The sequence below is a fragment of the Phodopus roborovskii genome, unplaced genomic scaffold (genome assembly GCF_943737965.1).
Source record: "Phodopus roborovskii unplaced genomic scaffold, PHOROB, whole genome shotgun sequence".
In the NCBI taxonomy this organism is placed as follows: Eukaryota; Metazoa; Chordata; class Mammalia; order Rodentia; family Cricetidae; genus Phodopus; species Phodopus roborovskii.
This window is the reverse complement of record NW_026126433.1, coordinates 22,326,348-22,337,906: the sequence shown is the minus strand read 5'-3', so window position 1 is coordinate 22,337,906 and position 11,559 is coordinate 22,326,348. Positions and strand designations below refer to the sequence as shown.

The following is an 11,559-nucleotide window of genomic DNA, read 5'->3' as shown; positions in this document are numbered from 1 at the left end:
GAGTTCAATTCCCAGCCACCACCTGGTGACTCACAATGATCTCCCAGACACTGTATACATAGTAAATAAATAAACCTTTAAAAAAAAAAAGCTCATATTAATTGCATAGTTAGAAGTTGTTTGAGGATTTCAGACATAGGAGAGTCATGGTTAGGTTGATTTAAAAAAAAATACATACTTCATTACCATAAGAAGAGTGTTTCAGACAAAGGGAAAACTACAGAGGGACTACCAATTAAATGTCTCTTGCACTAACTAGGTTGATACTGATGGTGTTGGGGAGGAAAGTGACAGAATTCCTAGTTGTCTATGGAGTGCCATCCACAGGATTGCCACTAGAGCAAGTATAAAAGAATAAAATAGAAGAAAAGGCTTTTGCTTAAAACTAGAATATGGTGATTATCTAATAAATTTAAAATAGTTATTGTTTGGACTATATAGCACATGTATTGTTTAGGCAAAGATGGAAAATAAATGAGTACATTTGTAAATTTGAGTGGATGGTTACTAATTGCTGATTAGAAGTTAATCCTGGAAATATAAAACCTGTGAATGATTATCGTTTGAACTTAAGAATTTCACTGCAATTAACATGAAAGATATTGTAGTGTGCCAACTTACAAGTATAGCAGAGGAATGGGGTACTCTTTGCAAATTAAAATGAACAGGAGAACAGCAAACTCTGTGCCAGTGTGTGTGTGTGTGTGTGTGTGTGTGTGTGTGTGTATAAACAACAAACAGACCCTTGGGTTGAATACTACTAAAGAGCTGAAGAGGCAAATATAGACAAAGTTAAGCCAGACACTGGAGCTCACACCTGTAGAGCCAACACCTGTGAAGCCTGAGGTGGTTGTCACCCTGGGCTGTAATGTGAGACCTCATCTTAAAAGCAAAACAAAACAAAAATTACAAAGCAAGCACCACAAAAAGAAACATGATCCTGAGCATGATAGCTAATGCCTTTGATTCCAAAACTCAGAGGTTGAGGCAGCTAGATCTCTGTGAGAGACAAACCTGATTTACTTAGAGAGTTTTATGCCAGCCAAAGCTGTACAGTGAGATCCTAGACACACACACACACACACACACACACACACACACACACACACACACACACACACGGAGTGAGGGAGGGAAGGAATGAGGGAAAGAGGTAGAGAGGGAAGTCACTGAATGGCTGAAAGTAAATTCTTCCAATTAGGTGAATAGAAAAGTACAGTAAGAGACTGAACAGATAGAGAGTGCTTATGAGCAATAAAATCTAAGTTACATGCAGAGGGAAGCAAGGATAAAATTGGGAGGTCAATAATAACACGATGACATTGGTGGGACAGCAGTGGGCTCAGTGCACACTTAAGTCAGATGTTAGGTTCTGAGGCTCAATAGGCAGCCTAAACTATACTAAGTCAAGGGGCATGATGGAAATCAAGGTCTTCAAAATGGCACAACAAGTCATGATGATGAGGTCAAGATGCAGGGGCACAGGATTATGGTGGGAAAGTATCACTGGGAAAAAGAACGTCAAGGCCCAGAAAGGTCAGCAAAGTCATGAAATATATGGCCTGTGGAGTTATAGAAGTTACCAAGATGCCAAAAAAATAGGACAAAGGAAGCCACGTATAGTGTTTTAATGGTTTTGCCCTTCTATAGTTTTGTGTTTTGTTGGCTTTTGTTTTTTTGTATTTTGCTTTATTTTGACAGATTCTCACTATGTATCCTTGGCTGTTCTGAAGCTCAAACAGAGATCCATCCACCTCTGTCTTTTGAGTGGTGGAATTAAAGGCATGCATCAGCATGCTGACCTGACTTCTATATTCTTCCTCTTCTCTCCTTTCTTTTTCTTTCCTTTCCTCCATCCCTCTTTCTTTTGTACTTCCTTTTCATATTTTGTACCTCCTTTGTAACACAAATCTTTGTCTTTTAAAAAATTAAATTATATATATATATTGTGTATGTGCATATGTGTGCATGTATGTATGTGTGCATGTGTGTGTACATGTGTGTATGTGTTTGTATGTGTATGTGTGTGGGCTTGTGTGTCTGTATGTGGGTGTGTATGTGTATGGCTGTGTGTGTGTGTGTGTGCATGTGTATATGTGTGTGTGTGTGTGTGTGTATGAGTGTGTGTGTCAGAGAACAACCCATGAGGGTCAGTTGTCTCTTTCCACCATGTGGATTTCAGGGACTGAATTCAGGTCATCAGGGTTGCGACAAGCGCTTTTACACACTGAGCCATCACACCTTGCCAATTCTGCCTTTTATATATTGTATTTACTTCTAGATTAGGCAATTAGCCTGATGGTGCCTTCTTAGCACAAAACACTTTTAAAAGTTCTTCAGCAACTGAGATAATAAGTAGTGACTCTCAGATGAGTTCATGGGACCAAAGGCAGAGCTATTTTGTCAAGGGGCAGCCTAGATTTTTCTTCTTCAGTGTGGAAGAAGGAACCCAGGGCCTCCTAAATGCCAGGTAATCACTTTATACTAAAGCTACTTTTCACTCCTATCATAGATGAAAGAACACCAAACAATGGTTTAAGGGCCATCACTCAGAGAAATCAATGCCATGCAAAAATGTAAAGAAACAATCAAATTTTATTTTCAGAAGTGTTCAAATCTTAAATAGTATAAAAATAAACAAGCATTTGTTCTAAGACTTCTTTTTTACATAAGTTAATTTAAATACACATTTCTCTCAGGCACTGTAGCAGACACACACTTAACCTGAATTTCCAGGTTCATTCAGCAGGTTCATGTTCACAACAATCAAGTTAGCTTGATTCAAAAAGAAAAAAAATCCATTACAGTAACAATCTTTAAACAAATTTTTTCTAAAGTCGATCGTTTTTCCAATCAAATCATTTTAAGCATATAATCTTTAAAATATTTTGTAATCTTTGTAGCAAAATAAATCTCTCTCTTAATAATCAGTTATTTACATAACTATTATCTGTAACAGTTCTTGACCTGTGAATACTAATGCTTATAGTGCTTTGAAGACAATTTCTTAATAAGGTATGTTTTAACTAATTGATAAAGCACCTACAGGGCCTTCAAAATGTCTAAGATGTTAGTCTTTGTAACATGTTTTGGTGAGACAATGCTCTCTGCAGTCTACTATATGTGTAAATTCCACCTTTAACTTCCCAATATAACAGACTAGTTTTCTTAAAATTTACCCATGAACATTAATCTCATCATTTTATTTGATTGTTTACACAGGAATTCAGAGAGGTAATCACACACACAAAAAAAAAAGGTACACTGATTCTCACACAATGCAAAAACAAACATTTGTAGGTTTAAACATAGTTTATAACAATAATGTCTAAAAGACATAATCATCCTCAATAAATTAAGTAATATACAGTACCTCAGCTGATAATGAGATGTAGAATTATCTTCAGTATTGTTTTACATTTATTATTATTGCCCAGAACTACTCACTAACCAAACTTGTTTGTAAGTAAGAAAGCCATTCTTCACAACTAGAATGTAACTTTCTTGTCACAAACCCCTACATTTTTCTATAAGACACTCATGCCTTGATAGGGTCCTTTAGTATAACTAATTATAAGTAAAAATTTCTGCCTTCTGCCTAAAATGAATTTACTCCTCCACAGGGGAGTACCCAGTAGTCCTGAGTTGAGGTCTTCCTGAATGTAAAATTTCAAGTAGAAAAAATGTTAATAGAGGTTAAAGAGAGAATAGACCTGATATTACAAACCTGGAAGACAGCAAAGAAAAGAAAACAGTCAGCAGTTTCTCATAGTAAGATGGTGACAAGAAAAAGCAATGCGAGGAGCAGCATGCTGGCATCCAGGCTGGACTCACACAGGGCACGGGGTCCACTGCACTTCAGGTACATGAGCAGGTGTAGATTTCAACACTTGGAAGAAGCTCACAAGGCCATTGATATGTTTGGCATTGTGAGATGGACTGTTTGTTACATCACACCGTGCAAGAGAAAAACTGCTGAAGTCCAGCTTGCTAAGTCATTAACCTCACAGCAAAAACCTGTTGAGTACCATGCCAGCATCACACAAGAATCAAAAAGCCTTCTTCTGAAGTGTAACCCCAAATGTGATATTTAATTTGGGATCCTTCTTTGTTCTTGGTTATTTTATTTGTAAATCTTTTGTTGTTGAAGATTTGCTTACTACTACTCATATAATCAAACTCTTTAAAGATCATACTCTTAAAAATACAACAGCAGGAGCCCAACCCCCTTCCTATACTGGCATCTTGAATTACAAGGAAGGTCTTATCATCACAGTAAGCATTTCCCTCCTACTGAGAAAAGAAAATCCCTGACATAGTTTTTTTAACCATTAATCACAATGTAATTTCTACTAGTTTTAGAGATTTATGTTTATGACAGGTGTTTTATTGGTATGGGTCCAAGATTAACAGCTTAAGAAAGTGAGAGCATTCAAAAGGGATACAAGCTCTCAATTTAGAACTTTCAAATCATTCCCTTTTAAAATGAACTTGTTGGCAGTATCTGCCACAAATGTTCATCGAAAACTGAACTTTTAACCTTTTGTCTGATGAGCTAAAGATATGCAAGAGTTCTTTAACATTCCCCATTAGCTGCTCCTAATGTAGCAAGGAAGATGCAGTCATAATGAACAGTGTAGATACTTGCAGCATCTGTCATGTTGTAACAGCATTTAAGTATCCAAACACCTTTCCTTTGCTTTTATTAAGATATCCTATGAGCTGAAATTCAAGTAAAAAATTATCACAATGCACTCCCCACTGTTTTATGTAAAAAAAGTGAAAGCTGTTTTTCTCTTTCACTTGAGGGCAACACATACTTAAAGCACAAACATGGGAATCTTCACAAATGTAATATCGTTCAGGACATTGCCTTCTGTGATAGAAGATGTTAAGTGAAAAGGGCATTCAGTATAAATATTAAATAATTAAATTAAATTGTTCATATAAATAAATAAATATAACCAATAGACTTCTACAGCTCAGTTGAACGCCCTTTGATTAGCACTGTGGGGTTGATGTCGTCTAGTCTGGAATGGGAGTCACTTGCATTGATGGTTTTGGTAGGCTCTGGATCTTGTACATTGAAGGAGGTGAAAGGGCAGCCCTTCACATTATTACAGATGAGAGACTGAATTGAGGCAGTGTTGATGATCTTAAACCCCACATCACCTCCAAAAGTGCTCGGCTTCCAGTACTGAGGAGAACAGATGGGATTACCCATAAGTCCTTTCAAGGAGAATGGTGCTCCAAGTTCTACCATGGTCTCCCCAAAGATAGCATCTGGACGAGGCTTTTCCACCAGCAAGGCAGGATACAGCTCCATGGCATCGATGTCACTGTAGAGGGCTTTCAACTCTGCGGCCATTTCTTTCTCTCCTGGAAAGTAAAGAAGACAGAGATACAGGCAATGTCAAACTAGGAAGAGGAGAAAATAATTCTGGCTTGGGAGCATAGGCTTTTCCCCTGCCCACTAGCCCACTTCCATCCCCACCCCTCTCCTCATTAAACAGAATCCTTAAAAAGGAGAACAGGAGGAGGAAGAGGTTCATCCCTTACAAATTCTTGACCCTTAGAAGAATTTCAGAAACAACCTCTCACCTGTCAGTTCTTCAAATGATGTATATGGCTTCAGGGAGAATCGTTTGCGGTACTCATTGAGGGACTGGTATTTCATCTCCCTGCTCTGGTCAATGGAGGCCTTTGCCACTGCTTTTACTGCAACTGGAACATTCCTACCCCCAGCAACCTGAGGAAAAGGAATAAGAAAACGTGATTCTTAGGCAAGTCTGAAATTTACTTCTATAATATGTCAGATGATTTCAAGCTTTTTAAAGTATTAGTTTTAAGGTAATGTTTTGTTATTTGCTTGATAATTGTAGACTAAAACTATAGCTTTTCAAAAACCACCCAGGCTTCATGCTTCAAGAACCAGTAGAACATCTGGTTATCCTTTTAGTAAAAGGAAAAATTATCTGTATGACAGAAATCCTAAAGCCACTGACCCCTTGCTCTTGCTTTTCAGGAATGATGCTTACCCTCCCAGCGATCTGTCTGGTGAATGACTCAACAAACTGGGTGAGTCCGTGCTGGATGAGGATGGAGTTGTTGTAGAGGAACTGTTTGAAGTTGTACTCCTGGTCCTCGATTTGAAAGGTGTCAGGCAGCAAGGGGTGCCAGTGGTACAGTGTGCTGAATTCGGCTGCGATGCGGTTCTGATACTGGAACTGCTGGTTGAAAAGCAGCTCCGGGTCGAACTTGAGTTTGAAGTGGTAGCCACTCAGGTGCTGCACATAGTCTTCAATCACAATCTTGATAGTCTCCCCTGTTGCACAACACAGAGAGTTTGTTTCCCTTGCTATCAAATGGTAGGTATATTACCAGTCATGTACATCCTCACTATTCACAACAGTGTGCCAAAACATAGCAATGGCAATATGTGAGTTTTTCTTTTCCTTTGGGGGGATGGTGTTACTGATTTTCTCTCACTCACCTATCAGTATGAGCCTGCTGGTCTGGAATAACCGCTCATCATCCCACTCAGGATGCTCCTGTTTAAGCACATCACACACTCGGTTGTGCTCCCGCAGCCAGATGGTAGCATACATCATCAGACCAGGCACCAGACCAAAGACCTCCTGCCCTACAGCGAACCGAAGGTGCTCTGGAATGTGAGGGGGGTAGATCATCTCCACCTGGGTGTCTTTGACTGTGGGAGGGTACACCTCTCCATCAATGACCTAAGCCACAACAGTAATAATAGCAGAAAGTTAAAACAAACACACAACCAGAAGTTTTAAAACGTAAATGTAAATGGCAGGTGATAATTCCTAAAAGGTAAGGAAAATACCTGATATTTCAATTTTCCATCCTTGAAAAGGCGCAGTTTATGTTGTCTGTCTAGAGTTTCACCATAAATATGGTTTAAGTCCACCTAGAAAATCATGGAGAAATTTTAATTTATTGATGTTTTACTATCATTTGCTATTACATTTTGATGATTTAGTTGTCTTTAAAATTCAACAAGTGATTTTTTTAGATTTATTTTATTTTTATATGTATGTATGAGTGCTTGCCTATATATACTTATGCATATCATGTACATATCTGGTGCCCAAGGAGGTCAGAAGGAGGCGTTAAATTCCCTGGAACTGACTGGTTCTAGAGATAGATGGTTTAACTACCATGTGGGTGCTGGGAACTTAAACTGGCTCCTCCAAAAGAATAATAAGTGTTCTTAAACACTGAGTTAACCCAAGCCCAACAAATGACTTCCCCATAGTCACAAAATGCTAAAATAATGTCTTCCAACCCGACAAGCCTTCATGCCTCTTTGTTACTAATTAATTATTTATTTTACATCCCTCCCTCCTCTCCTCCCATTCTCTTTCCCAACTTTCCCCTGCCTCCCCTCAATCCACCTCTGTATGTCTCTTTATGTTGAATGATATTAGTATCTTATTTTAAATATGGCACATGCCTCACTATAACCATGGTAGCTATTTTTATATTATTTAAGCAGCATACTCAGGGTACAGCTATTCTTTGGAGGGATGGGCCTCTACTTCAATAGCAAAGCCTAGCAACCACAAAGTTCTAAAGTCACTTCCCAGTGTTACCAATAATTAATTAATTAATTTTTTGGGAAGATGTAGCACTTTTTTGTAGACCAAAATTTTAAGCTAAAATGTAAGGAAAGCTTACACTAAAATATCTCTGTGTATGTCTGTTTATTTTTACTGAACTAGTGAATGAAAATGGAATACTCTATTATGGCTTTAGTAGACAGACATGACATTTGTATAAAAATGGGTGTGATTTGCTTGGCATGGCAAGATGTCAGCATTTCCTAAGGATTTGCTTTAATTCTGAGTTAAGCCTATCTTACCCCATGGCCTAGTCCTCGGGTGAATCCAGGTCCTCGTTTCTGATCTGTCTTGAAAAACTGATGAGTGAAGTGCTGGGCAAAGAATGCAAACATCATATTCGAGCCCTGGGGATCAGGGATGAACTTTCTCCTTAGAAGAACTTTTTCCAGAACTTCTTTTGAATCAGGAAGCTCCTTATTTCCTGAAACATGAAAACTCTAAAGTAAAAACCCATTCATGTATTTGTTAAGCAAACAGATGACTGTTTAATTCATGAAAGCATTTGCAACTTATTCACATAGTCTCAAGGAAGATCATAAGACCAATAAAGTTGTTTTGCTTTACCCCATGCTGACTTAAACTTACTCTCTATCCCAGGTTGGCCTTGAGCTTACTGGTGAATCTTTGCCTGAAATTTATTTAATGATGAAATTACAGGCGATGGGCTGTCTTGCCAAGAGTACAAGAATTGGGGGAACAACTTATTGAATAGTTTTATCAATTTTAACTAATACCAATTCTATTTAGCACAACATACTAATGGTAAGACATTATATCAAAATTAAGATTTACTTTTATGGAGTAGATGCTTTAAAAAAATCCTCTGTGGATAACCATACTAAAGCCAAAAGCATTACAGTTTTAAATAAATGATATATTTTTTTTTTTTAATAAATGACATTCTAAGGCCACCTTTTCTAAGTACACACCCAACCATCACTGCAATTGCTATATCTGAATTTCTTCTCACTCACCTTTCACACCCATGGGAGTTGGGCAGTCATCAGCCACAGGAGGAAGGGCTCTGGTGTAGTAGGAGAGGTTGGAGAAGGCTTCCCAGTTTTTGTAACCATAGTGCACATTGTAAGTTGGTGGACTGTCAATCAAATGTGATCTGGCTAGAATTAAAAAAAAAAAAAGTATTTATTGGCCCTAATGTGAAAAAAACAAGCAAATGTTAATTATCATTGTACAATGTGGAAGGCACAGACTTTGATTCAGACTTTGACTTTGATTCAGACAAAGATACCCTGTTTTACAATGACTACACTTTAAAGGGCAAGTGGAAATGTGTCTTCAATAAAGCTTAAGCTTTACACAGGAACTTATGCTCCAGTAGTCTTGATTTTTTTTTTTTCAGGTGTTCCATAGCTGATGGCTGATACAATAGGGCATGGCCCTCACTTAAAACTATAGAAAGTTATTTTCTCGTCTGACCCAAACCTGAATCAACCATTTGCTTTAAAGGGTGCTGCATGTTCAGAACAATTCTGGGAGCCATAGGTACTCAAGAAACAAGGGAAGCACATTTCCTCTACAGGAATGAAGGTTGGAATTCATAAATAAGATCTTGGTTACAGGATCCCATGTCAGTATTATGGGCATTTTGTGGAGAGGGGGTATTGAAGATATTTTGAAAAGGTTGGGAATATTTTTGGGGGTTGGGTTTCCAGTGCATATTTTTGTTGGAGGATGCTAGAAGCAAGGCAGGTTTGTACTTACACGTCAACACATATCTCATGATTGAACTTCGAAGGAAGGGGATGTTATTCACAATGTTCCAGACTCCCTTAAAGTGGGTCAGGATGTAGTGTACTGTGTCTGGGGTGGGCTTCAGCAGCAATTTAATTCTTGTCAGAAACTCAGCTGGAGAGAGAGCACAGGGAATAATTAGTAGACATCCTCCACAGGGCACAAATATACAAAATGATGGTAACTGTATATGCCCCCATTCCAAAGGAAGAAAACCCAGGAGAAACTTACGTATAGTGCAGTTTTCACCGTAGAATCCTGTCCGGGTACAATCACATTTATACTGGTCAAATCCTACGCTCATACATTCTCCACGGTTTTGACAGGGGTTGGAACAGCAAGGATTTGCTACATAAAAAACAAACAAACAAAAGAAAAAAAAACCAGCCTGTAAGCCACTCTTGGTGGGTCTCATCTTAAGAATTTAATTGTATTACTATGGGTCAAGTTTATTTTAATTAAGTCTGTCTCATCAAATGGCTGCAATGTAGAATTAACAATTTCTTTTTCTAAGAAAAAAAGCAGAGGACCGAACATCATAGCTCACATTATTAATATTTTCATGGTAATTTCTCAAATGTTCAGATTAGAATTGTAAAGTAGCACCTTTCTAGATTAAAATGGATCGATCTAGTACATTAGTCAAAATTTAGTGTAAAGAAAACCAAAGTAAAACACTGCTTTTAACATTTTGAGTATCTTTTTTTAAAAAATGTATTCTGAACTTTCTTGGGGGCAGAAATGAAGGTATTTAAAGTAAGCACTCCTATTCACTCGCCCCCACATATGCACTTCACAAGTATTGATCGGATGGATCTTAGCATAATGACAACCTGCAAAATATTGTGGCTAGTGGGTTTTGGCAAGTGAGAGTAGCTCTCTGCTCCCCTGAGTAATTGGCCAATTAACCTGACAGCCAGTGGCAAAAGTAAGCCATTCTTGCGGTTCCTCCTGACCCAAGTGGTCCAGGCTCTTTGCCACTGCGCAGTCCCCGCACTAGAAAAAAGGGGTCTGCACTCTTGCAGGCGCCTTATGGGGCGGGTCCACTCACCTGCCTGGCTGAGCGCCACAGCGGCACAGAGCAGCAGAGCTCGGACGAGCATCTCGGAGGTGGAGGCGGCGGTGGTGGCAGAGGTGGCTGAGCTGAAGGGACGCAGTGCTGAGTTCCTTCGTGGGCAGTCTTCTGACACTCCTGGAGCTCTCCACTTGCAGTTTGACAACTGGCTGCTAACAGGGAGAACCTTGCTTTTATGCCTGAAAAAGGCCCCACGTGACGCCGTGGTGACTGGTTCTTTCCGCCCAGTCTTTCCCCTACCCCCAATAGCCTTCCCCCACCCCCTTCGCTTCGGGGAGTTGCGCAAGGCGGGTGGGGGCAGGGCTCTTACCCACGCAAATGGAGACGAGGAAAGCCGGGAAGCTGCCCTAGGCTGCCCCAGGTGGTGCCAAGAGAACTGCGCCGCCCTCTCGCATCCCTCCAGGCGCCCCGAGCGATTCCTGTGCCCGCGCCCACGCTGGCTCTCTTTGGGGACTCCGGCTTCCTCCCAGTCCCGAATCCCGTGCTCCAGGTGGAGACAGAGGAGAGCTGGGATGTCACGCTTTCTCTCCCGGATCCGAGGTCGGAACTCAGGGAATCCCCGCGCCGCCCCCCGCTGGGACGGCCTGATGTGCGTGCTGCTCGGAGCGCACACACAGCTACCTTTTTTTTTTTTTTTTTTTTTAATGAACTGAGAATGCTGCTGTCAGGGTCCACAAGCGTACTGGTGGGGGTAGGGTGAAGTCCGTCACAGAACTGCCTCCAGGCTCCACAGACCTAGCCAGCCCCTAGCACCGGTGTTTGCAAAGGACAGATTCTGAGCTTCACTTCATCGGAATGCTAAGTGCCCAGGGCATTGCTTTTATCATTTCAGTCAACAACTCTTTTTTCACGGGATATATCATTAAAAAAGAATTCTTTTCTTAAGATGTACTTCTTTTCTTTTTCTCTCCACGTTTTTCAAGAAGGTGTGTTATAGCAATGGATCAAAAGAAAATACTTAAGTTTCCATAATTAGCCTTATTCTGGCTAACTTTCAAACATTGTTTGAGAAGAAATCAATTGCATAGAAAGGTGATTTTTGACAGTTTTGGATATCATTCTGCTGTTTGATGGTGGCCAGGG

The 11,559-nt window shown here is 39.8% G+C and overlaps 1 protein-coding gene across 1 annotated transcript; it reads right to left on the bottom strand.

Moving 5' to 3' along the window:
- Window positions 1-2,575: 2,575 nt before the first annotated feature.
- Window positions 2,576-10,610, bottom strand: Ptgs2 (prostaglandin-endoperoxide synthase 2). Its single transcript, XM_051185942.1, has 10 exons — window positions 10,453-10,610; window positions 9,633-9,749; window positions 9,372-9,515; window positions 8,624-8,767; window positions 7,889-8,070; window positions 6,851-6,934; window positions 6,494-6,740; window positions 6,039-6,325; window positions 5,602-5,749; window positions 2,576-5,379 (listed from the first exon to the last, which is right to left on the bottom strand). Exons 1-10 carry the CDS (start codon window positions 10,502-10,504, stop codon window positions 4,976-4,978), a joined length of 1,809 nt encoding a protein of 602 aa, XP_051041899.1. The 5' UTR covers window positions 10,505-10,610; the 3' UTR covers window positions 2,576-4,975.
- Window positions 10,611-11,559: the final 949 nt, after the last annotated feature.

Excerpts from the sequence above, each read along its gene's own strand:
- Ptgs2 (XM_051185942.1), bottom strand. The coding sequence starts at position 10,504 with ATGCTCGTCCGAGCTCTGCTGCTCTGTGCCGCTGTGGCGCTCAGCCAG. Across the intron at positions 8,768-9,371 it reads CATGAGATATGTGTTGACGT|CCAGATCACATTTGATTGAC; the intron begins GTAAGTACAAAC and ends TTTTAATTCTAG. Across the intron at positions 6,935-7,888 it reads CCCGAGGACTAGGCCATGGG|GTGGACTTAAACCATATTTA; the intron begins GTAAGATAGGCT and ends ATGATTTTCTAG.